The following is a 22,704-nucleotide window of genomic DNA, read 5'->3' as shown; positions in this document are numbered from 1 at the left end:
AGTCGTACGTTAATATTAGTGCTAAAAACTATATGGTTTATATTAAGGAACGGAAGGAATATTACACTTTATATTTTCAGCGAAGCATCTGCTCGCTGGTCGGATAAACGGAGGCCCGTGGAGATTGTCTGTGTGGAGCTCGTAGAGCTAACGAGCCTCTAGCATGTCGTGCTCTCCGGGCACAGCACGGCCAGTGGCGGGAACGGCGAGGGCGAGGACATGGTCCCACGGGGAGAGCGAGCGGGCCGAGAGAGGCGTGGGCGGCCAGAACTTCTCGTACAGTTCCACGTGCGTGGGGCCAGCGTGCACGTCAGAACTTACGTGGCAATGTGTACCAGCGAGCTCTGCCGTGCTTGTGCAGTCTTTCGACTCGTTGGCTCGGTGCACTTCCAGCCAGTAGTTGATTACTTGATTTGGTCAAGCTAGGCGCAAACGCTACAGGGCAGTAGGGCACGTTTGTATCCCTCACTTGTATTTTGCCTTGTCTGGCTGGATCAAAGATAAAAAAAAAAGTGATTGGTTTACTTGCTCACTGTTTCAGTTCTTATGCTTTTATTAAATCTTTTGTTCCCCAAGTCAAGCAAACTAATTTCGTTTTTCTTCCCCAAGTCAACCAAACGTGCCCCTCTCTCTCTCTCTCTATATATATATATATGCATCAGAAAATAAAAACAAACAGACCAGAGTGACACGCAAAGTGAGGTCGTTGGTAGGCTAAGTGGGCTAGATTGTTATGGACTACGGAGTAGTGCCCAACATCGGCCCGCGGGATGCTCTAGCACTTTCGGCCCAGCGCGAATCCGGTTCTTCAGTTTGGGCTTTGTTCCAAACGTGCCGCATGGGCTTCGGTTGATTCTACGTGGCTGCCACCGCCAAGCGTCGAGCAGAGAAGACACCCGTTGCGGCGCGTCGATCTCCAACGCCGGCACGGAGCTCGACTCCACACACACACAGCCCCCGCCGCTACCGCGAGGCTCGATTTTGAACTGAACTAAACATTCTGGAATTTTTTTTAGGGTTCCGAGGTCTCTCTTTCTCGCGTTTCCCCGTCTGGTCTTCCCCGTTCGCCGCGAAAGCGGTACAGAGGCCGCGATCTTTGCCGCCCTCATCCCTGCTCCCGTCTCGCCTCCTCTCCTGTGCCTCTCTCTCTCTCTCTCTCTCTCTCTCTCTCTCTCTCTCTCTCTCTCTCTCTGCGCTCCCAGGGCACCAAAGTCACCTCCATAATCAGGTGAACTGTTTTTCCTCTTTTTTATTCATTTTTGTTTTCCTTCCAGAAGGTATTGTTGGTTTGCGGCTTTACTCTCTTTGTGCCGTCGGTGGTGCCAGTTGAAATGTAGTTCTTTTGTCTCCGATCATGGTCGGTCGCACTGCGATTTCGCTTCTTGTGAGGGTTTGGTGCTTGCGGCGGTGGGGATTGGTGTGGATTTTCGTCGAACGGCGGTGGGGGATATTTGCGGACTTGCGGTTTTCTCTTTGCATTGTGTCCCGTGCCCCCTACATAAATCTAGGATGTGACAAGTTCTCTCGAAGAACATAACTGAAACAAACCTAGCATCACTCAGGCCCCGTTTAGATGCTCCCCAAAACCCAAAAATTTTTATGCACCGTCACATCGAATCTTACGGCGCATGCATGGAGTATTAAATGTAGATGAAAAAAACCAATTGCACAGAGAAATCGCGAGACGAAACTTTCGAACCTAATTAGTCCATAATTAGACACTAATTGCCATATAAAAACGAAAGTGCTACAGTAGTCAAAATCCAAAAAATTTTGGCCCTAAACGGGGCCTCAGTTTTGGTGACACGATCGAAGCAGACTACTCTTAGCAACCCATTCAGATGAATATGCTCTGTGCTGCACTATGCCACTTCATTGCAATTTTGAAATTTTAAGCTGATGAAACTCATGTATATGGCCACAATACTGTCTTCAGTGTATTGAGATTCTTCATACACTGGTTGTATTCATTTATTGCCAACAATACAGGATGCGGGAGGCACAGCTGGGCTCCCACACGATTCAGACCCACGGAGTGAGACTGGCCAGAAAGCACACGCACGACTGGGTTGTTCTGATTCTTCTGGCTGCACTGGTGGTTGCCCTGCATTACGCTCCCCCGTTCAGTCGATTCGTCGGGAAGGATATGATGACTGATATTAGGTACCCGGTGAAACTAAGCACAGTACCAGCGTGGTCTGTCCCTGTATGTTTCTGAACATTTTGCTTCCAATTCTGTTGTCTGATAACTCACTCCATTCAGCACTGATGTGGGGCGTTCAACCTTTTGCTAGATGATCTCTATACTCTGTCCCTGGCTCGTCTTCATATCCATATATGTTGCCAGGAGAGACGTTTATGATCTGCATCACGCAGCACTAGGTTGTTTGAAATGCCCCTGTTATCTTCTGTCTTTAATTATTCAACGCCCAGACTTGCTGATTAACACGTTGCTGAGTAATTCGTTCGTGTATAAATCCTCCAGGTGTCCTTTTCGCTGTGCTGATAACTGCAGTTTTTACTGATGTGATAAAGACTGCAGTAGGGAGACCAAGGCCAGACTTCTTTTGGCGATGCTTTCCTGATGGAAAGCAGGTATACTTCCATGTGTACATTTGTGTGTATATAGTTCATTTCATCCCTAGAGATGCTTTTCATAGTTTAAGATTAACACAGTGCTTCTATGGTACGTTTGGTGCAGTTATACGATCAGGTGACTGGTGATGTGATTTGCCATGGTGAGAAAAACTTCTTAACGGATGGACGCAAGAGCTTTCCTAGTGGCCACACTTCGTGTAAGTTTGCACTAATAAATGCTCATAGACTCTAGCATTTAGATGGATAAGCTTGCTTGTCCAAGTGTAGAGCTAATAATTGAGGTATAAAATACCGGTACTAGATTGTCAACAAATGCTGCGTTCATTAGCAGTAGTGGCACGGATCTAAATATTTTACTGCATCTGTAGCGATGTATGCCTGGACCTTGACCCAGAAAGTTTGTATCCTTATACTTTGTCTTTGTTACTATTTGTATAATTTCTTCTTATCTCAACCAAGTGATTATCACGAGCATAGAAAACTCAGAACGTTGTAGCGACTAGTACAGCTATGTTTTTTACGCCTGATTGGTCAGTGTCTGAAAGTATTTACATTCCCATGGTCTTTTGCTGGTCTTGGATTTTTATCACTCTACTTGTCAGGCAAAATTAAGGCCTTCGATCGCCAAGGTCACGTGGCCAAACTTTGCATAGTGATCCTTCCACTTCTTCTTGCTTCACTTGTTGGGGTTTCAAGAGTAGATGATTATCGACACCACTGGGAGGATGTGTTTGTTGGCGGCCTTATTGGTGTGTGCCTAACCTCTTCTTTTTTCTTCTGGATTAAAAGCTTCGATGCCAATAGTAAGCAGTAACCAATCTGAATTGATGTTGTACAGGATTTATCACGGCAGTGCCGTGTTACTTGCATTTCTTTCCTCCTCCATACCATGATCAAGGTTGTTCAATATTTCTTACTAAACAAATTCTTTTCAATAGTACTGCTTTAAGGGTTTGCCCTGCTATCAGTGATCCTCTTTCTTGAACATTTTCCATTGTTAGTTTTGTTTCTATAATTTTAATTTTCCTTTTTGGATATGACGGTCTTTTCTTTTCGCCTTCAGGCTGGAGACCATATGCATACTTCCACATGCCGGAAGAACTTCAAGCCGCAAATTCAAACAACGCACAAAACTAACAGTCCACAGGTGGTCATCAAATTGCCATGTCCGAGCAGCAGCATAACAGGACATCAAGAAACGATTTGGAATCTGGAAGCGTGTAACATGCCTCCTGCACTTTTACTGAAGTAGCAGCGATGTACATTGTACAGTAAGTGCAACCTAACCTTCTATGCGTGTACTCGACATGTGTTACAATATAGAATTAGAGATATATATAGTTTCTTCTTACCCAGTGTTACACTGGCTTCATCTTGTGTGAAATCAGAAGCTAGTAAGGCCTAACCTAGATGTTCCAGGCCTACCTGTGGCCAAATTAGTTGTAAGAGTTGCTAGTGGAGGTACTGATTAGGAACTTATTCCAGTTATGAAAGAGCAGCAGAAAGTAGAGTTGAAAATGACAAGCACATCTCCTAAACATTCTGGTCCAGCTTGCACCGTCCAATGGGTTCCAAGGCCTATTCTTCTGTTCGTAGATATACGGCCAAATATATTTGTTTTGTCTCCCTATTTGGATGACCAAATGGATTCCTGGTCTTATTTTTTTTTCTCGAACGTGCCTCAGGGTGTTCATTAAGCAGGAGGAGAAGATAGTTTACTTGAAATTACAAATAAACGCCATGGTAATCCATCGATTACCAAAGCACAACGGCTCACGGGCAGCAAACGAATTTGATTTACATACTACTATGCTTGCGACGGGAATGACCCATGGAGACTACATCAGTGTTAGCGAGGACAGGAGGTGCTTGTATCCTGCCAAACACCACTCCTCGGCCTCGTCCAAGATCGAGCAAGCCAGACCAGCCGCGTCAGTGAAAACTCCATCAAAAGTGTGCAAGTTCCTCTCCTTCCACAGTCTCCAGCCAACCAGGAAGAAGTGCGAATCGAACCCCTTTCTCACCGCCCTTCCTGGTCTTATTCATAGTTGGGTTGAACAGATCAACACGGATCGAGATCTTAGTTGTTAAGGTAGAGGCAAAAGCACCACCACTGAATCCTGTACTTTACAACGGTGATAGCAGCAGCTGCGGTCTGCAATATCTTAGTATGTTACCTGTTGAAAAGCATTCTTCGGATTTTTAATACAGTTCCCCCACGCATAAAAATTGCTTTGCATTTTGGCATATCGTGTTAGTGTATGAAGTCTTTGCCTTTTCGGCGGAATCACACGGGACTTTCCGTTCGATGTGTCTAGCCACAATGCATTATTGTTATTCATTAGCCATGCTTGATATTTACAGCAGTTAAAGGATTCCTATATAGAAGCCGCTTGCTCAATTAAACGTTCCAGCAAAAACAAAAGCGTGCAGCAAAGCGAGGCTTTTATATTCACTTTTTCTGTCCAAGCTGATGAGTATGTGCAAGATGAGATTAATCTAGCACGGTGGCTAAACATGGAGCATAAGCATAACTGCCGCATGACTTGAAAAGAAAATGGATGACCATGTTTAAGAAGCTAACTGACGAATAACTTGAAAAGACGGCCAGCTTTCAGAATTTATGAGTGGGCCAACATGAGTACATGCGTCGGGCAAATATGCGGAGAAAATCGTTTAGGCGCCATGGATATATTTGTGGTTGTCGACGACAATGTAAAGAGACTGAAAATAGCAAAGGGAAAAGGGAACGCGCGGAAGCTATGCACCTTTTTTTTTTTTTTTGAATTACCAAGTTTTGGGTTACACAGCGAGCGGTTTTCTGCAGCTCTAAGCTGTGCTCGATCTTCTGCATCTGCCTGAAGCCCTGAACCCCCCCCCCCCCCCCCCCCCCCCCCCCTCTCATTATACAACTTCAGAGTTCAGATGGAATTGCATTCATACTTGGCTGCTAAAACAACCTTGCTATGCATTCTCTGTGAACAACCTATCGTGGCGTCTGTGCTTCACTGTTGACAGCCGTTTGAACGTCATGGTTACAAGCTGTTTAAAAGGTGTATCATATACAGGTATCCATCACTTGCGTCTTGTGAATATGCTGATTCAGTTCAGGCAGATACTTTGTTAACTTCATCACAGTGAGCACAGTCAAACGATATGCCAAAACGCTGAGTCCTCTTAGCTTAGCTTGTGAAAGATTTCACTTTCACAGGCAGGCTCGAGAGCTTTGGAATGCACCTACTTTGAGCCTGGAATTCACTGTGCTTTCAAGTAGCTTTTAGAAGTAACAAAAACAAGACCCACGTATAATTATTTATGTGACAGATTGACAGTACAGGAAGAAAGTGAGACCAAGGCCACTGCTTACTAAGAGACAGCCTCTGCTTACTACACAAAGCAAACTGAGAGACAGCCTCTGCTAACTAAAGTCCCCTTGACCCTGTTCACCCCTTCAATGGACAGGGCAGGGCAGCGACATGGAGGCTCCGATCCACTCTGCGTGCTCCACTCCTACTCTCCCCTCCAGGTGCCTCTGCTGAGTGTCTTGAGCAGATGGAAGGACTGACAAAAAAGAAAGAGTAACAAAGCTAAAAACACTCACTTCTCTGCTTGTTATGACAGCTAATTGTTGCTCGACTCCTGCGTGCGCGCGCGCTCGAGCATGGACGACACTAATACCTTTCGTGATCGGCAGTAGCTGTGGCAGGCGGGTGGTGGTACAAATCCGCGGCGGCGGCGTCCTCTCTGTGGGCAGGCTGTTCACGCTCGTAGTAGTTGTGGGCGACGCCGCGTGCTCCATCGGCGGCGGCAACCGTGCCGTTCCTACCGGCGGGCGGCTTCAACGTCCCGTCCGCCTTCTCCTGCGTGCCGGTGGCAGCGGCGCCGGCCCCGGCGGCAACGGTATACGCGGGGCCTCTCCTCACGTCGTTGGACACCTTGCGGTCCGCCTCGGCGCCGGCAGCCGCCCCGTGCGCGGGGTAGCTGTTGCCGTTATAATAGTGGCCGCCGTTGCCGTTGTAGTGGTGGCCGCCGTTGCGCTGCGCGGGCTGGCCCCTGCTCGGCGGAGGCGCGCCGTGCTTCGTCGGCGGGGCGTGATAGTGGTCGTCGTCGGTGCGGGGCGTGCAGAGCCAGCAGTCGATCGGGAGGCACATTCTTGGATGCGGCGGCGACCGGTGTTGGCCCTCGACCTCTCTACCCGGCTGCCTTGCTCCTTGTTGCTTGCTTGCTTGTAGTGGTATAGTGGCAGAGAGGGAGACGGACAGGTGTTGGATCGGAGTTGCTTGCAGGCCACTAGCACTAGTCTTGGCGTTGCTTCTTGGTGGTCTGGTACGATACTGGTGTGCCGCTGCGGGGGCGCATATATACGGGCGTCGGGTGCCGAGCAGCTTGTACGTGAAGCCGTACGTGAGGGCGACCGAGCAACAGGCCAACAGCCGTGTGGCCGTGTGGGTGTGGACACGGAGGGGAAAGGCAGTTAGGCGCGGGCGCGCGGCCAGGTGACTCGGACTCGCCGGGGCTCTCCTGGTCTGCCACAGGTCGTATAAACACGTCCGTTCCCTATGTACACCAGTTCAGTTGAGTTCACCACCGTGTCGATTCGATCCAGCCTCGGTTCGGTTCACACGTCGACGTCGTCCCACCACAAACACTGTCGTGGCGAGGGCGAGGTGACCTGACGTCGGGTCGGTCCCGTGCGTCGTCGTCATCGACATTCGACGACAAGGCCGGCCGGACTGTGTGTGATGGCCGAGTGCGCGTCCCCGTCGCGGGTGCCTGGCCGGCGGGTTCGCGGCAGCCGCCCAGCAGCGGCGGCGTGATGCCGCGGAGGGTTCAGCTTCAGCAGGTGGGAGGGAGGCCGGTGGTGCGGCCCGCTGTCAAGTCCACATCTTCTCGGCTCGATGGTACTACCCCGTCCATAAAAAAAAATACAATTCTAAGATTCCAAAGAATCAAACGGTTTAAACTTTGACTAAAATTATATAAAAAGGTGCTAACACTTATAAAAAAATAAATACCATTAGATTAGTTATAGAATATATTTTTATAATAAATTTATTCGAAGACATAAATGCTAGTATTATTTATTATAAATTTGGTCAAACTTAGGCTGATTTGACCAACACAGTTCCTATAATTGTATTTTTTGGACGGAGGAGTGCTCGCCAGATAAATACCACATCCCATCTTGCCAAATATGTTTTTTAACGGCGAATGAGGTTTTCAGCATGGCGAATGCCCGGACGTCCGGACGGACACCCGCGTTCGGACGCCGGGCCTGCTGCTCCATTTCACATGTGTTCGCATGCTTGCGGAACCTCGTGCCTTCTCATACGGACACTCACACCCGCATGCACAACAGCACAAGGGGCCGCGCGCCCCTGCCTCCGTCTCGCTCCGCGTCCCGCGCCCAGGACCCCCGCGCCCCTGCCTCCATCCCCCTCCGCTTCCCACGCGCATGCACGACGCCCTAGCAACTGCAGCAGACGGGTCCCGCTACAACATGTGTAACACCGGATCTACTTTTTGCAACATCTAGATAAAATACTTGCAATATACGTCCAGAACAGCTGAAACACATGCAACGTACGTCTGAAACACTTGCAAAACACCTAATAGTCATTGCAAAATATATGGAACATCTAAAAATCCTCCTTGTCCATGATACTTACTTGCAATCAATTCATAGTCTTCCCAAGTAGCTTCTTGGTTGGACCAATGAATGAGCACTTGGGGTACCGCTGCATTTCGCCTTTCACCATGCGACGAGATATGATAGCTATTGGCTTAATCCGAGGTTTCCCTTCTAGGCCCACCAACGACAGTTGAGGAGACATTGCTTGCTCTCTTCCTAACCTCGCTTTGAGTTGCTTCAATGAAATTGGAAAGGAGGATGGAAGCAATGAGCGACCCTGACTTTATTAGGTTTATGAAAACTCGCTATTCAACACTTGCAACATACGTATGAAACACTTGAAACGTACTCTTACAACATGCTTGTATATGCAGCATCTAGATAAAACATCTGAAACATACGTCTGAAAACACTTGAAAACATACGCTTGCAACATGCGTATATTGTCATTGCAACATATGCAACATCTCAAATATACTTTGCAACATCCAGACCAAACACTTGAAACATAAGTCTGGAACGCCTGAAACACGGCGTCGCCGACGGCCACGGCCTACCTGGTGGGGAACTACGGAAGCCAGCAAGCTCAGGTCAGGGATGTCGGCCCGTCGCTCCTCCTGCGATTCTCCCGTGTCTGCTCGCTTCCCAGGCTCGCGCTCGTCGACGCGACTTCTCTAGCGCTGCTGCTGCTCGGCCGCAGTCGTCCAACATTGTCCACTCGCGGGAGATGGGGCGCGGCGCGGCCGGGATTGGGGTGCGGCGTGGTGGGGGAAGGGCACAGCGTGGCTTAGGACGGACGTATGTGCGGTGACACCGCGCACCGATGCGAGTGCGAGTGGGGAAATTTTTAGCGATGGAAGATGGAAGGGACGTAGAGGTGCCGTTGGGCCTGTCTGCTTTGCAGACCCAGGAAGGCAAGCATTTGCAATGAGGTTTTGATACACCAAACTGTGACGTGAAACAGTTATTCTCCGGTTTTCACTCTATGTCCCCATTATGGTCCCGTTCGGCTTGCTGAAACTGACTGAAAAAGAAGTCGAACAAGCTGGTTTTAAGGTAAGCCGAACGGGGCCATATATATTGGACCAATACCCTATTTTAGAATCCATGATTTAGCCTGTTCGTTTGTTGGTTTCAGCCAGCCCAAACCAGCCAGCCAACAGTGTTTTTCTCTCACAATAAACCAGCACCAGCCAGCTCAAACCAGCCCAGAAACCAACCAGCGAACAGACCGATTATAGTTATTATTCTTCTATGGCCGGAGGGAGGATATTACCCTACCGCTGCATGCCTGCCGATCTCGAGCGTCAACTGCGTAGTTCCACCAGGCTATCGCTAGCACGCATCGCGAACATGGTTCCATGCGACGACGGGCGGGCTCCTGCCGTGCCACAGGGGCACAGGGTGCACTGCATCCTCGCTCGTGTTTCACGGAGAACCTGACCTTATTATTCAACAGGCCATGTTGAATGGCCTAGACTTTGACCGCTTGACCATTTTTGCATAATTCATCGTAGTAGTAGTAGTGTGTTGCCTTCGGTTGGGGCCAGTTTAAGTTCCTGCACCGCGAACGCTTCAGGCTCACTCAGGGGAAATGACGTCATCGGCCTCCAAAAACAATCACGCAAATGACGCCGAAATTTGCCCGAGACACTGGGCAACAAGCCAGCAAAGAGAGACAAATCGCACTAGCATTAGGCACGAGGGCCTGCCTATAGCGGCGATGCATATATATGCTAATAATATCCGCGCACTAAACAAATGGATAAGATAATCACCAGGAGCGTAGCATACTAGCATGGCGATGTGTTGCCGCGCGCCTGGCGCCTTTATTATTCCCTGCTGGCTGGGCGGAAGGAATGATTGGAAAGAACGAAAGAAAGGGCGATCGACGAGTAGATCCGTGGCGCCAGAAAGGAAGGAACACTTGGATCGCAGGCGAACCGGAGCTTGCCAACAAGGCGAATAGGCGATGGATACGCACTGAAATGGATCCCGGCCGGAGGTGATTGTCCACCGAAAGTTTTCATTAAATTGTAGATGCTCTTCATGAGCAGTCATTACCAACAACATCTCCCAAGAAGGTTCAACCGTTGGCATCTTGGCTGAAACTGGCTGAAAAATAGTGTTCTGACTGTTACGGATGAAAAAACAAACCGAACAAGCCGAATATGGGATAAACCGCTATAGTGCGAACCGCATTGGTGGAGGTTATGATAATTTACATCGCGTGGAGATTGCGCGGGATTAAAAATGTGAAAAAGAGAGTGTAATATTCCTGCAAAGTGGTTATCAGAGAGGAGCTGTCTGTAAACTAAACTGTTACAAGATCTCTTTTGGAGTTCACTAGTAGTATGGCATGAAGTTAGTGCTGCGGCAGCATCTTGGTTTAAGAAGAGAGATAATCTCGTGGAAGGATTGTTTGGATAGAAAATTCCTTTTTTGCATATTCATTGGGAGTTGGATTGGATGGAACTTGGCATATACGAACAAAACTAGCGGCGCCAGCCGGCCAGAATAGGAAAGGCTGCCATGCTCATATATTCTGAAGAAAAGTGCTGATTTCTTGGATCAGGTACTCATGTCTCTATATGCTTATTCCTTAAGTCATTTTATTCAAAAAAGTAATTATACCAAGGCAGGTACTCGCAAAAAAAAGTTTATTTCAGTACTGCAACAAAGGTCTATTGAGGGTACGAAAATCAACAAAAGCATAGCTAGTGATTCTTTAATGTAGGAATTTCATAGGAATTGTGTAGGAATTTCATAAGAATAGGTTCAGAAAAACACATGAAATAGGAAAGTTTCCTACAATCCAAAGAGAAGCTAAAAGTACATATGTATGATTAATTCTTTGCATTAGAGTTAGATTGCTTTATACCTTATGCAGCACAACCCAAGCAAGATAGACGTATTGTGCATGGTGTTTTGTTGTCCTATACAGGCAAGACACATTTTTGGTAATAAAATTATCTTTAGTTATTACTTTCTTCGACCCAAATTATAAGACATTTTGATATTTCTAGATTTATAGCTTTTATTATGTATCTACATATAACATATGTCTAGGTATGTAGTCAAAGTTATGAATCTAAAAAATCCAAAATGTTTTATAATTTTAAATGGAAAGAGTATCACTTTGTCACATATTTCTAGTTACAGGTATCGGGTTGACAATATTTCATTTTTTTGTTCCCATTGCTAGTGGAAATCTATATTATTTAATACGATCAAATCTAGCGCAGTAGTTAGTACTGCATTAGGCTGGCTTTGAGAACAAATCTGGCGTACTAGTAAAATGTGAAAAAGGGTATTCATGGAAAGTGGGTATAAGAGAAAAGCTGCTTCTCAATTAAACAGTTAATTAAGATCTGTTTTGGAGTTAACTAGGACATGAAGCTAGTGCTACATAGCATCTTGGTTTAAGAAGATATCGTGGAAGGACCGTTTTGATAGAAAATTCCTTTCTGCATATTCAGTGCGGGTTGGATTGAACAGAACTTGGCAATTGGCATAGAGATGAACAAAACTGGCGGGGCCAGATTAGAAAAGGCTGTCATGTTCATATTCTGAAGGGAAGAAGTACTGATTTCTTTGATTAGTTATCGATGCCTATATGCCTCATTATATTCGAAAAAGTAATTATACCCAAGCAGGTCCTCGCAAACATAATTTATTCCAATACTGCTATAAAGATCTATTGGGGATACGAAGATCAACAAAAGCATAACGATTCTTTGTTGTAGGGTAATGAGCAGAGTTATAACCCACCGCAATTGAAGAACGTCACCAGATCGAGATTGATTATCAGGAAGGCCATGTTTTGGTTCCCAAGAATTGAGAGAAATTGGAGAGCAATCTAATAATGAAATGAAAAACACTTTTTATATATGGTTTCCAATCAATAGGATCCAACACATGCCCTAAGGTAATTTGGGTTCTGTAAGTTGAGGAGAGAAGCAGTTCTGGCTGCAAAGGCTAGAGCTGCAGCCTCTGCCATGATGACTGTTGACTGATGAAATGTTTGAGATGCTGGCCTTGATGAATTGATTGTGCCTGATACAGGTGGTTATTGATGATGAGCACACCAAGTCCTGCTTCTATGCTTGCTGGCGTAGTTTGATCTGAATGCAAACATGCATCTGTGAAGCATCTTGGTCCAGGTAGAAGTGCTGGAATGGTTATCTTGTAGCCTGGAGGAGTGGAGGCGTTCCCTGTTGCATGCCCTGTCTTCTCAGCTGCCTGGTTCTATATCAGCGTGAGCCCAGTACCCCAAGGCCCAAGGCCCAAGGCTACAACGCAAGCGAGGGTCTGCTGCTGCTAGAGCGTGCCAAGAGTGACGCGTGGCTGTGTCCATTCTTTATTTTTTTAAAAAAGAATTATAAACAATATTTATTTATAAAATTATCACATCTAAAACGTATTTTCAGATCTAAACGGTATGGCCGCACCGATCTGCTAAGACCACAAGCTTTTTTCATCTATTTATCTAATTAACTCGTGTCTTAACATTTTAGGATTTAAACGATTTATAAAGATATACAAGAGGACATTATGCATGTTGGCGGAATCGAACTACCACGCCTGATTCTTTACCTGTGTCAAATAAGTTCTGATCAAAGTTGAGTAGATTTTGTAATTTATTTAGTGGTTTCGAAAACACTAACTCTATTTAAATATGCCAACATTAGAAACTTCGACAAGTAGCCCAACCTAGACATATTTTTTAGCCTAATTTGAAATTAAATAGCTTCAATTTTACAACAACTAATGATGACACTATAGTTAAAACGGAACAACAGCCCTATCAAAATTTAAAATATTTAGAAATTATCATTCTTAAAAAGAATTCTCAAATATAAAGATTGCACCAATCCGCTAAGGCCACGAGCTATTTTCATATGTTCATCTAACTTAATTAACTCGTGTCTTAATATTTTGGGAATTAATTGATTTTCAAGGTACACAAGAGGACATTATGCATGTTACCAAAATTGAACTACCACGCTTGATTCTTTACCTATGCCAAAGTTTTGATCCAAGTTGAGTAAATCTTGTAATTATTTAGTGGTTTAGAAAATACTAATCATATATAAAAATTCCAAAATTGGAAACTTTGATAGGTAGCCAACTCATGCATTTTTTAGCATAGTTCAAAATTAAATACCTTGAGTTTTACAACAATTTATAATGGTATTATAGTTAAAATTGAACACCTGCATATCTTGTTGCAGTCCTATCGAAATATTAATATATTTGATGCTCGCTGTCTAGTTATATTTGAGTAAAGAAGGAGAACATATCGAATACTTTTTCTAAGATTTAGGAACTTCGAGTTCTCTCATTGTAGCATTTAATATGTATCCTACTCTGGAATTAGATATCTTAAATATATATAGCACTTGTTCTTATACATGTCACCAAAATAGAATGTTTACACTATGTATAGCGCACATTTCAAGTCTAATTATTAGAAAATAGTAGTAATATCAGAAAGAGCTAGCGGCGGCACTATCGCACCAATCGTTTCGTTTGTAGTGCGGCGCTTAGTTCTGTTCACGCCATTTCTATTGGCGTGATAAATAGCGTGCCTTGTCAACACTTGCCGCTAGCGTGACGAATTTATCGCACCAATATGTATAGCACGGTATTATTTATCGCGTCATGCGACTAATAAACTAACTAGATATGAAAATATCTTGTAATGTACAACCCTATTTGGTATCCGGGTACTAATAGTTATTCAGTACCCCGCGATCCCCTGCACCTGACGTTTTGTGAGCGGAGGCGGCGTGTCCGAGCCCTGTAGCTTGCCACTGTGGCGGCATGGTCGGTGGAGCGGCCTTGTCCTCGGTGCACTGGAGCGACGCGCCGGTCACGCCTGATCCTGTGCGACGTGGGAGCTCCTGTGATGACATGCGCGCCTTCTTCTGTTGGAGACGTGCTGGTCGCTGTATGTTTGACCGGCGCGGGGAGCCGAGGCTGGGCAGAGGCGACGACGTGGGTGTGCTGACTCCGAGGATACAGGAGCTTGGCCCTGTGCATGACGTGGGAGCTCCTGCGGCTCGACGCAGGGTATGGTGCGTTATGCGGACGACGTGCCGGTCACTGTATGTTTACAACGTAGAGAGCCGAGGCCCAGTCGATGTAGAGGCTGGACCGTCGTGGGGGGCTCGACGGGCACGAGTCCCGAGGCTACAGGAGCCCGGAGGCGGGTAGCCGAGGCTCGGAGGGAGCAGTTGGTCTTGTACGTCGATTCCAAGGCTACAGGGACCCGGACTTGACTCTCCACGCCGCGCTATCCTTGGAGCAGGTGGGGTTAGGCAGCACAGTGCAGCACGGGTGTCAGTCGTGGGCACAGTGCCGAGCACAGCGGCCGGTAACCCCTGCCCCATCCTGTCCCGGACGGCATGGTGTCGATGTGACTCCCATCTCGTCGGCCACTCCGCTGTATCGAGCCGTCGTTCGGCTGACGTCGCTGGGAGTGGTTGGACGCGTTGGTTGGATGTGATGTCCTCGTCCGAGGCCTTACGGGCGGGGCCTCGGGCGAGTCGGAGAATCGGTACCTCGTCCGAGGCCTTACGGGCGGGGCCTCGGGCGAGTCGGAGAATCAATACTCGTCCGAGGCCTTGCGGGCGGGGCCTCGGGCGAGTCGGAGAATCGGTACCTCGTCCGAGGCCTTACGGGTGGGCCCTCGGGCGAGTCAGAGAATCGGTACCTCGTCCAAGGCCTCGTGATTTCATTTTGGGCCGAGCCCGCTTCGGATGAGCCCGGATATTGCTTGAGGTGGGCCAGGTGGCCCAGTCGGACCTCAGACAAGGTGGGGGTTCGCCGGTGGTTGTCTCTTGGATTTGATTTTTACAAGGTCTAAGCGATTTTTTGGTTCTCCCTTAGGGGACCCCTTTTTATGGTACCCGACACTACCTACAAATCAAACTGTCATAAATCTCTTCCAAATATAATCAGGCATGGCAAACCCTGCAGTTATCAAACATTTATCAGCCAACTAAACAAATTCAGAATGGCAAAATAACCTTCACTAAAGACTTTACTATATGCAAGGTATCCTGATAACAAATAATTACATATATGTTGATGGGAAGACCTACCTACCTTCCAAAAAAAGCAAGTGGACCATAAAAAATTTGGTTATTTGCGCCGGAACTCGTGTGACTAGGAAAATATCAATTATTATATGTAAATCTAGCAAATTAAAGTAAGGTTTCTCGTCACAAATATTGGCATATGTAGACGCAAAAACCTCTTATCCTCCAATATGACAGGAGCAAACAATAAATAATTAAATTATTTGCACACTACCCTAATCGAAATCTTGCCATGTGTGACCTGAAAAATCTAGGGAACCATGCATAGAAACCTAATGTGTGCCCAGAAAAAGCTTCAACTATATGCAATCTAGCAGGGAATTAGGTTCATCATTGATAATCCGTATACACATGCAAAAACACCTGTATTCCCATGATAACGAACGAACCATAAAAACCTCAGTTATTTGCATCTAACATATGAATGCATATTTTATCATGTGTGACAAAAAAACTAGTGAACCATAAAAAAACTCAATTATTTGTAGCTAAACTAGCCTAACCACAAAATTCTCATGTGAGAGCAGAAAACTTCAATTATATGTGATAATATAGCAAAGAGTTGGGTTCCTCGTCGTAAGATGAACTTACAATTTTACTGGACTCCTACAAACGGTGGGGAGAGAAATCACATGCACTCTGTAGAGTGAGGCGCAGGATCTGGATTTTGAGTTCTGGAGTTTAGAAGCATAATTCATGTGAAGAGCACCAGCCAAGCTGTGCATGTGGGGAGAAGTAGCAGAAGGCAGGAATCACAACGAGTCGATGTTGGAAGTCAGCAGGTGGACGATATGGGACGTGCAGCTGTAAATACTAGTAGACCAAATTTGTCTACGATTTATGCATGAACTGAGTTGTAGGAACACTTGCATGCAGTAAATATCTACTACAAAATTGATATTTCCACAACATTCGTCCGAATAAAATCTTAAAATACATTGATCTGCACATACTAGACTGCCGCAGAATGATCAGAGAAATTGGATTTTCAGGGGTTACTAAATAAGAAAATTTATCAAATGAAACGAAATTAAGAGCTGTGAATAATCATCCTCGGCTACAAGAGCCAAACCCTCCCTCCTTCTATCACTGTTATAATACACACAATGCAGAGCACAAACACCTTAGAATTCCAAATAAACATTTGGTTCCAAGTATTAAAGCCATATTCAAAGTTTTTAGTGTCCTAGATGCTTGCACAAACTGCATCAAATTTGTAAAAAATGAATCATAAATGCAGATTAAGCTCCTGGAAAGGGAGAACAGGAATTTGGCACAACAAATTAGGACAAAAACCTAAATCCAATCACCACTTGCACTAGCCACGGACTAACGGAGCAACATCATAACAATCGAAAGAACATGAGGGTGGAGAGGCACCTTAAGTGTGAGAGGAGCTCACAGAAAATTAATCCAAAGAAATCCAACTATTGATTTGAGGAACTACGAGCTGCTGCAAACGGAGGTGGATGCTTGGTGGCCATCGTTCCAGAGTAAGAACCTCTCACAAGTGGAAGAAGAAAAATAAGAAATTAATGTGGAAAAATAATATCCCACAGGTGGAAGAAAAATCAGAAATTAAAGTGCAAGAATCATAAATGTGAACCACAACGTGACAGCTTTGCTCGGCGTTGAACGTCTGCTGGCCAAGACGTGAACTTCCCGCGCGTCTGATTCTCCAACACTCTCAAGCAGCCGCAGCAGACCGCGGCTGACGGCGGCAAGGCGCGACTTGGCGGTGTCTCGTCTCCGTTCTCTCAAGGATGCGAAGCAGGGCAGCGCGGGTGGGCTGTGGGGTGGCGCTGGCGGGGGTGGTACGGAGAAGGCGAGCTGTCAGGGTCCGGCGGAGGTGGCTTGAGGAGGAGTGCCGACGGGGTTGGTCCGGAGCAGGCGAGCGGATAGGGTCCGGCGAGGGTGGGTTGAGTTGCGGCGCCGGTGGGGGTTCGTCCGGAGCAGGCGAACGGATGGGGTCTGAGCTATTCCTGCAACTGCAAAGAACGTGGGTGGGGGGTGGGCGGAGGGGGGTTGGCTGTGACGCCGCTCGGACCTCGGTCACAACAAAAATGGGCCGGGCCTAGGAGCCTGAGCGGATGGAGCCTAGCTGACGTGTGCTGGGTACTAAATACTATTTGGTACCTAGGTACCATATATATATATATATATATATATATATATATATATATATATATATATATATATATATATATATATATATATATATATACACACACACACCGTCTCGAGCAGCGCTGCTTCCCCTGACCCATGGCCCTAGCTCCACGTGACCCCACAACCAGTGAGGGAGGGTTCAGTTTCAGCGTCGTTCGTGAACTTGCGTTGGGTGCGCATAATTTTTTTTCCCCGAAAACCTTGGGTGCGCATAATTTGAAAGCCCCGTCGTATGAGGGAGAACATGACAAGATCTAGGAATGTGCACAGAAAAACTGCATGATCCATCATCCATGTACAGCAGACCAGCTGAGCACGAGTCAGCCACCGCCAGGGTCGAGGTGGAGCTAAGCTTGACCAAAGCACTACCTGGCTGTCTGGTGTCTGCCTCAATTCGACAATTAACTATAACTAAATCTAAAACTAGTCTGGCTGATAAGTCATGATAAAATACTATTGGCTAATTTATTGTAAGAGAAAAATATTGTTCGATGATTAAAAAATATGGCTTCTAATCAAGGGAACAGAACGTATATATCTTTTTTTTTTTCTTTTGTCGTTGGCTTTTCCTCGTCGACCAGTGAACCCTGCAAAAACCAAGAGGCATGGATATACTACTAGTAGGACGCTCTGTGGATTGGGGACCGATCCACATCCAGCGATCCTGTATTCTTGTTGGCACGCAAACAAGTCGGGGAACCTGACTGCACCGAGCTACTCTACTGAAATCATGGTGTGGGCTACGCGGCGCGACATGCATGCATTTCGCGGGGAGCATGATGTGGTTGATCTGCAATTCCTACGGGATGCAACGCAAGACAGGTAGGTAAACGGCCGGCGTGCGTAGGGCGCAAGACGACACCGCCATCCTTGAATTTTGTAGGCAATGCTGTACTCTAATCAGGCCCTGTTTGGATGGCGTTTTTTTTTTTTGCAAAATGCACTGTAGCACTTTTCATTGTTATTTGGCAATTAGTGTCCAATCATAATCTAATTAGGCTTAAAAGATTCGTCTCGTGAATTTCGTCTAAACTGTGTAATTAATTTTATTTTTTATTTATATTTAATGCTTCATGCATGTGTCCAAAGATTTGATGTGATGGAGAATCTTGGAAAATTTGGCAAAATTTTCTGGAACTAAACTGGACCTTAGATTCCAAAAATTTTCAACCCAAAGTGTCACATCGAATCTTGCGGCACATGCATGGAGTACTAAATGTAGACGAAAAACAAAACTAATTACACGGTTAGATAAGAAATCGTGAGACGAAACTTTCGAACCTAATTAGTCTATAATTAGATACTAATTATCAAATACAAACGAAAGTGCTACAGTGGCCAAACAGTACCCAAACCAAAAAAAAAATTGGGAACTAAACGCACCCTCAATACTGCCACAAATGTACAGTAGGTGGCGTTTGTTTCTCGTAACTAAATGCACTCCAGTGATCGATCGCGTTCGTTAGCTTGGGAGCACACATGGCGCCAACGCATTTTCAAGTGCAGAATCTCTATGGCCTGGCCCGCATTTGAAGCGTGAGATTTTTTTCTTCTCAGTGAGTAAAATTAAACTTTTATAGGATTCCTGCTGTGAACATAAAACGGTGACAGTGTGATCTTTAGCCGATCCCACAGAAACTGCATACCTAATCAGCCATCGTTTGCCTTGTTTCCGTCGCTCTGAATTCGCTGGCTGTGCTAGAAACCAACCTCGTTACGGTGTCAACACTAAGGGCCTGTTTCGTTTTATCGACTAAAATTTAGCTACTAAAATTAGTGACTAAATTTTAGTCACATCTATTTAGTTCTAGTAACTAAAAGTGATTAAAGGCCATTAAAACAGTTCAACAAATACCAAACTACTCCTAATGATTGTCCAAATCAAAATGGAGATCAGCGATAATGAGGAACAACCCTTCAGCCTGTTCGTTTGGCTGTGGCTTGTCGTAAACGATCGTAAATTTTCAGCCGGAACAGTATTTTTCTCTCACACAAACCAACCAGCAGTACTTCTTCACGAACCAGCAACGATACGAACCAGCCAACCGAACAGGTATCCATGTGCACTTTAGCCTACTTTTAGGTACTCTTGGATGACTAATGTAACTAAATTACTTTAGTTTTTTTTAGTCAGTTTGTTTGGTACTTTAGTGGCTAAACTGACTAAAGTTTAGCAGATAGACTTTAGTCGGGCTAACCAAACAGGCCCTAAACATGCATAGTATTATATCACATGATCACAGGACACATCACATGTTCACACTTGCTCCTACGTGCGCTGCTGTGCAGAGCACGGTGTGGGTAATTTACGACCAACGCCGTAACAGACGACAGTAATCCTGTACGACGATTTCTGAATAATGATTCTGTACCGTGCTCCTAACCCAACGACCGAAATGATAACTCATCGCCACCCCGCGGCCCCGCCATCTGCTCGCCTCTCCCGGTCCCGGCCAAGAGCGTGCGTGGCCTCCTCCTGTGCCCACCCCAACCTCCCCGTCTTGCGGTTACAGCCAGGCTCCATAAAAGCTCCAGTCCGCTCGCCGCCGCAGGGCGAAGTCCAGCACCGAAATGACGTGATTCCCATTCCATTCACCCTCGTCACTGCACCTGCCGCCGCGGCCGCGTGCCGCCCTTGAAAAATCCCACCACCACCTTCCTCTCCCTCCACTCGTTCCTGCTGCCCCCGACACTCTACTTTACTCCCCCACTCCACTGCCCCAGTCCTCTCACCGCCAGCCATAGCGGCAGCACAATGCAGCCGCCTACCCTTCTCCCGCTCGCCGCCGCCGCCGCCGTCGCCGTCCTCCTACTCGCCGTCGCTCCGACACCCGCCGTCTCCCGCCATCGCCACTCGTCCGCCGACACGGAGACGCTCGATGTAGCCGCCTCACTCTCCCGCGCCCGCGCCGCGGTCTCCACCGACGCCATCTCGCTGCACCAGTCCGCCGCCGAGGCGAAGCGCTTTTCACGGGAGGGCGGCGACAACGGCGGCGGCCTCACGCTGCGGCTCCACTCCCGGGACTTCCTGCCCGAGGCGCAGCAGGGGTGGCGGCACGAGACGTACCGGTCCCTGGTGCTGTCCCGCCTCCGCCGCGACTCGGCGCGCGCCGCGGCGCTGTCTGCCCGCGCGACGCTGGCGGCGGACGGGGTGACCCGGCTGCACGACCTGCGGCCCGCGAACGAGTCCGCGGTGTTCGCGGCGTCCTTGGCGGCGGCGGCGATCCAGGGCCCCGTGGTGTCGGGCGTCGGGCAGGGCAGCGGGGAGTACTTCTCCCGCGTGGGCATCGGCAGCCCCGCGCGGGAGCTGTACATGGTGCTGGACACGGGGAGCGACGTCACCTGGGTGCAGTGCCAGCCCTGCGCCGACTGCTACCAGCAGTCGGACCCGGTGTTCGACCCGTCGCTGTCGGCCTCCTACGCCGCCGTCTCCTGCGACTCCCCGCGGTGCCGTGACCTCGACACCGCGGCGTGCCGCAACGCCACGGGCGCGTGCCTCTACGAGGTGGCCTACGGCGACGGCTCCTACACCGTGGGCGACTTCGCCACCGAGACGCTCACGCTGGGGGACTCCACGCCCGTCACCAACGTCGCCATCGGGTGCGGCCATGACAACGAGGGCCTCTTCGTCGGCGCCGCGGGCCTGCTTGCGCTCGGCGGGGGCCACTCTCATTCCCGTCCCAGATCTCCGCGTCCACCTTCTCCTACTGCCTCGTCGACCGCGACTCCCCCGCCGCGTCCACGCTCCAGTTCGGCGCGGACGCCGAGGCCGCGGCGGCGGACACCGTGACGGCGCCGCTCATCCGCAGCCCGCGCACGGGCACCTTCTACTACGTCGAGCTGTCGGGGATCTCTGTGGGCGGGCAGCCGCTGTCCATCCCTGCGTCCGCGTTCGCCATGGACGCCACGTCCGGGTCCGGAGGCGTCATCGTGGACTCCGGCACCGCCGTGACGCGGCTCCAGGCCTCCGCCTACGCCGCGCTCCGCGACGCCTTCGTCCGGGGCACGCCGTCGCTGCCCCGGACCTCGGGGGTCTCGCTGTTCGACACGTGCTACGACCTGTCGGACCGGACCAGCGTGGAGGTGCCCGCGGTGTCGCTAAGGTTCGGCGGCGGCGGCGCGCTGCGGCTGCCGGCGAAGAACTACCTCATCCCGGTGGACGGGGCCGGGACCTACTGCCTGGCATTCGCGCCGACGAACGCGGCCGTGTCCATCATCGGGAACGTGCAGCAGCAGGGCATCCGCGTCAGCTTCGACACCGCCAAGGGCGCCGTCGGCTTCACCCCGAACAAGTGCTAGCCTGGCTTCTGGGTTCTGGGTGGCTAACCGCCTTGTTAGCCACGGCGTTAGTAATGACTAGCCGGTGTTTAATTAGCGGGAGAGAGTTTTTCGATGGGGCGTAATTAAGGGAGCGGTGGGACCTGCCCGGTCTGGGGACGAGCGAAAGGCAAACGCGAGGACAGACGATGCCATGCCAGGCTGCCAGCCTGTTCGGCGCGGGTGGGTCCAGTATGGATGGGTGTGCATGGGATGTGCGTGCGTGGAGCCTTGTCACGCCGAAATGAGGTCATGGGGCTCCAAGTTTAGAGTATTTATTTTTATTTTATTATTATGTCAAGAAAATGGAAGTTTCCATCCAGCGGAAACAATCAGATAAGTATGCATGTTAGTACTAATTTGAAGACTGCAGCAGTAATCTGTGTTTTTGCAAGTGTACACCACAGGACAGCAATTGGTAGAGCAAAGCGTGCATGCTTAGGTACCGTGGCGTTGTCGGCGCGTCTCTTCATGGGGCCGTAGATATAAACTTTGGTAGCCACCGGCCGGGATCAGGTCACATGCGTCAGGCTGTTGCTTAACCTCCTGTAGCGCGGCTTTAGACCCTCCAACAACTGCCACTCAAAATACAAGACTATTTATTCTTTGGGTAGTTTCATACCTATTTTTTTTGTCTTATGTAATAACAAAATCCAAAGGAGAACCCTTTCTATAAATAGTTCTTCAGAAGAGAGAATATTTATAAAATATGTCTTTCATATAGGTACCATTGAAGATTATAGGTATTATATTTTTTGACACATTTTAAATTTGGGTTCGGTGTCCTCGGAGACAGCCTCATGCGACGCAACTTCACTCGTGCTTTCCTCCACGACAACATCGGACCCTTGTATTTGGCTATTTGCTGGGAACTTACCACCC

At 48.0% G+C, this 22,704-nt stretch overlaps 2 protein-coding genes and 1 pseudogene across 3 annotated transcripts; 2 read left to right on the top strand and 1 right to left on the bottom strand.

Moving 5' to 3' along the window:
- Positions 1-1,095: 1,095 nt before the first annotated feature.
- On the top strand, positions 1,096-3,864 carry LOC136451679 (putative lipid phosphate phosphatase 3, chloroplastic). Of its 2 annotated transcripts, none has more exons than XM_066452366.1 (8): positions 1,096-1,228; positions 1,990-2,206; positions 2,295-2,382; positions 2,486-2,595; positions 2,702-2,795; positions 3,201-3,347; positions 3,437-3,496; positions 3,662-3,864. In XM_066452366.1, the coding sequence occupies exons 2-8, from the start codon at positions 1,991-1,993 to the stop codon at positions 3,733-3,735; spliced, it is 789 nt and encodes a 262-aa protein (XP_066308463.1). In that variant the 5' UTR covers positions 1,096-1,228; position 1,990; the 3' UTR covers positions 3,736-3,864. The 2 variants fall into 2 exon arrangements, with proteins under 2 accessions (XP_066308463.1, XP_066308462.1); XM_066452365.1 differs by lacking the exon at positions 1,096-1,228 and adding an exon at positions 1,430-1,562 and having other exon boundaries at positions 1,796-2,206.
- A 2,018-nt stretch (positions 3,865-5,882) lies between these two features.
- Positions 5,883-6,911, bottom strand: LOC136451678 (uncharacterized). The gene is made up of 2 exons (XM_066452364.1): positions 6,277-6,911; positions 5,883-6,159 (listed from the first exon to the last, which is right to left on the bottom strand). The coding sequence occupies exons 1-2, from the start codon at positions 6,747-6,749 to the stop codon at positions 6,042-6,044; spliced, it is 591 nt and encodes a 196-aa protein (XP_066308461.1). The 5' UTR covers positions 6,750-6,911; the 3' UTR covers positions 5,883-6,041.
- Positions 6,912-20,040: 13,129 nt separating this feature from the next.
- LOC136451677 (protein ASPARTIC PROTEASE IN GUARD CELL 1-like) lies at positions 20,041-22,327 on the top strand (annotated as a pseudogene).
- Positions 22,328-22,704: the final 377 nt, after the last annotated feature.

Source organism: Miscanthus floridulus, chromosome 5 (assembly GCF_019320115.1).
Source record: "Miscanthus floridulus cultivar M001 chromosome 5, ASM1932011v1, whole genome shotgun sequence".
NCBI lineage: Eukaryota > Viridiplantae > Streptophyta > Magnoliopsida > Poales > Poaceae > Miscanthus > Miscanthus floridulus.
Note: the sequence above shows the minus strand (reverse complement) of the source record. Positions and strands in the feature narration are given on the sequence as shown.

What these genes read in the sequence shown, in the direction of transcription:
- LOC136451679 (XM_066452366.1), top strand. Translation starts at nt 1,991, where the DNA reads ATGCGGGAGGCACAGCTGGGCTCCCACACGATTCAGACCCACGGAGTG. An exon ending in TCTGCATCACGCAGCACTAG is followed by an intron (nt 2,383 to 2,485) that starts GTTGTTTGAAAT and finishes TAAATCCTCCAG; the next exon opens with GTGTCCTTTTCGCTGTGCTG. An exon ending in TCCTAGTGGCCACACTTCGT is followed by an intron (nt 2,796 to 3,200) that starts GTAAGTTTGCAC and finishes TCTACTTGTCAG; the next exon opens with GCAAAATTAAGGCCTTCGAT.
- LOC136451678 (XM_066452364.1), bottom strand. Translation starts at nt 6,749, where the DNA reads ATGTGCCTCCCGATCGACTGCTGGCTCTGCACGCCCCGCACCGACGAC. An exon ending in GCTACTGCCGATCACGAAAG is followed by an intron (nt 6,160 to 6,276) that starts GTATTAGTGTCG and finishes CTTTTTTGTCAG; the next exon opens with TCCTTCCATCTGCTCAAGAC.